We start from the raw sequence: 2,500 nt of genomic DNA, 5'->3' as shown, positions 1-2,500 counted from the left end.
GGGCGGGGTCAGGCGCGGGGGCGGGGCGGGGGGCGGGGTCAGTTGCGGGGGCGGGGCAGGGGCAGGAGCGGGGGGCGGGGTCAGGCGCGGGGGCGGGGCAGGGGGACGGGGTCAGTTGCGGGGCGGGGCAGGGGCGGGAGCGGGGGGGCGGGGTCAGGTGCTGGGGCGGGGCAGGGAGCGGGGACAGAAGTGGGCGAGGACAGGGGCGGGGCAGGGGGCGGGGTCAGGGGCGGGGGCTGGGCAGGGTCAGGAGCGGGGGTGGGGACAGAAGTGGGCGGGGACAGGGACAGGGGCGGGGTCAAGCGTGGGGGCAGGGCGGGGGACGGGGTCAGTTGCGGGGGCGGGGCAGGGGCAGGAGTGGGGGGCGGGGTCAGGCGCGGGGGCGGGGCGGGGGACGGGGTCAGTTGCGGGGCTGGGGCAGGGGCGGGAGCAGGGGGCGGGGTCAGAAGTGGGCGAGGACAGGGGCGGGGCAGGGGGCGAGGTCAGGGGATGGGATCAGGAGCGGGGGCGGGGTCAGGCGTGGGGGCGGGGCAGGGGGCGGGGTCAGGGGCGGGGACTCACAGTGCACTTGTGCGGCTTCTCGCCGGTGTGGCGGCGCATGTGCACCACCAGCATGTACTGCGCCTTGAAGGGGCGCTGCTCCCGCGAGCAGTCCTGCCAGTGGCACACAAACTCCTTCTTCTCCCCGTGGATGTGCTCGTTGTTGATGTGCTGCGGGAGAGAGGCGGGCATTGTTACCCTCCGCGCGTCCGTCTGACGAGACCCCGCGTCTCGGACCGACATGGAGACTCACGGAAAGCTGTCCCCTCCCCACCCTGTAACACTCTCTCCTCTTTCAACCGCCCTCTCACTGTCGCATTTCCCCCACTTTCTACCTCAACGCTTTCCTTTACTGTCCTTTTACAAGTACAAGGGGTGTTTTCCTGGAAAAGGGACTGGCGCACTTCAGAAAATAGACGGCATCATGAGGAAGGAGGATTATCTAGAAATACTCATGCAACACCTCAAGGCATCAGTTATAAAGTTAAAACTTGGTTGCAACTGGGTCTTCCAGTTGGACAATGATCCTAAAGCATACCTCCGAAGTTGTAACAAAATGGTCAACAAAGGGAGAGTTTTGGAGTGGCCATCACAAAGCCCTGCCCTGAATCCCATAGAATATTTGGGGACTGAACTGAAAAAGCGTGTCTGAGCAAGGAGGCCCACAAACCTGACTGAGTTACACCAGTTCTGTCAGGAGGAATGGGCAAAAATTCAAGCAAAGTATTGTGAGAAGCTTGTGGAAGGCTACCCCAAGCGTTTGATTCAAGTTAAGAAATTAAAAGGCAATGCCACCAAATACTAACAAAGCCTTTGTAAACTTTTGACCCACTGAAAATCTGATATAGTACATAAAAACTGAAATAAATCTGTCTCTTAGCTATTATTTTGAAATGACCTCTCATGGAAATAAAGTAGATACCCTAATTGACTTAGCACAGGAAATGTATGGTAACATGAAATGTGTGGAGTTGTGAAAAATTGAGTTTGAATGTCTTTAGCCCAAGCGTATGTAAACTTTTGGCCTCATCTGCATTCAGCTGTGTATAATTAACAGGGTCAGTTCTGTCTCCCTCCCCTTGAACCTGACTCCAATTAGACAGATCTGAGACCTCATTACAGATCTCTGCAATGGATGCTCTGCCCAATGGTACAGCCACAGAAGCAGAGAGGATTGAGGACAGGAGCTGAATATCTGGTGAACATAAAAAATCTGCGCTTTTATTTGAGATGGCAGAACACTCTGACCATCTTCTGTAATCTGGCCAATGAGAGCCCATATATGGGATATTAAAGCGGTTGTGGAAATGTACCGCGATCTGCAGCTGACCCGGGTCAAATATTTGAACCCTTTGGACTGCCATAAAATTACTTCACAGAAATGGCAGATAAGAACCACTGCTATTCAGAACTTTCTGAATTCTGGCACGTTTTTGGCGCGTGATCGTGTTACTGAAAGCCCTGAGGGGTCAATAGGCATAAAACAACCGCATATTTGCATTTGAGCCAGGTCTCTTCCACTCTTCCTCACTCGCTCTCTCCCTCTCTCACACTCTCCCTTCCTCCCTCTCTGTTCTTTCTCCCTCCCTCTCTTCCTCCTTCCTTGCCCCTCCCTCCCTTCCTCCCTCTTGCTGTCTATCCCTCTCTCCCCCTCCCTCTCTCTCACTCCCTCCCTCCCCCTCCCTTCCCTCCCCCTCTCTCTCCTCCCTTTCCCTCCCTCCCTCCCTGTCCCTCTCCCCTCCCCCCTCTCTCCCCCCTCCCTCCCCTCCTCCCTCTCTCCCTCCCTCCCTCTCTCTCTCTCCCTCCCTCCCCCTCTCTCCCCCCCCCTCTCTCTCCCTCCCTCCCTCCCTCCCTCTCTCCCTCTCTCTCTCTCTCACATGCACGAGGTGTTCCTGTGTGTCAAACTCCTTGCTGCAGTTCTCCCAGTGGCAATTGGTCTCGTAGATGGCCTCTGGCTCCG

General features: G+C 57.2%; 1 protein-coding gene across 7 annotated transcripts in view; it reads right to left on the bottom strand.

Moving 5' to 3' along the window:
- Positions 1-2,500, bottom strand: part of gli1 (GLI family zinc finger 1) — an 84,362-nt gene that overhangs the window by 13,848 nt on the left and 68,014 nt on the right. For all 7 annotated transcript variants that reach the window (XM_035389620.1, XM_035389623.1, XM_035389622.1 and 4 more), the window contains 2 exons: positions 2,418-2,500; positions 562-711 (listed from right to left, as the gene is read on the bottom strand). The exon at positions 2,418-2,500 is cut by the window's right edge and continues 58 nt beyond it. In XM_035389620.1, coding sequence (XP_035245511.1) covers positions 562-711; positions 2,418-2,500 — 233 coding nt within the window. The remainder of the gene's footprint in view (positions 1-561; positions 712-2,417) is intronic.

This window comes from Anguilla anguilla, chromosome 13 (genome assembly GCF_013347855.1).
Source record: "Anguilla anguilla isolate fAngAng1 chromosome 13, fAngAng1.pri, whole genome shotgun sequence".
Classification (NCBI taxonomy): Eukaryota; Metazoa; Chordata; class Actinopteri; order Anguilliformes; family Anguillidae; genus Anguilla; species Anguilla anguilla.
This window is presented reverse-complemented; position numbering and strand designations above follow the sequence as displayed.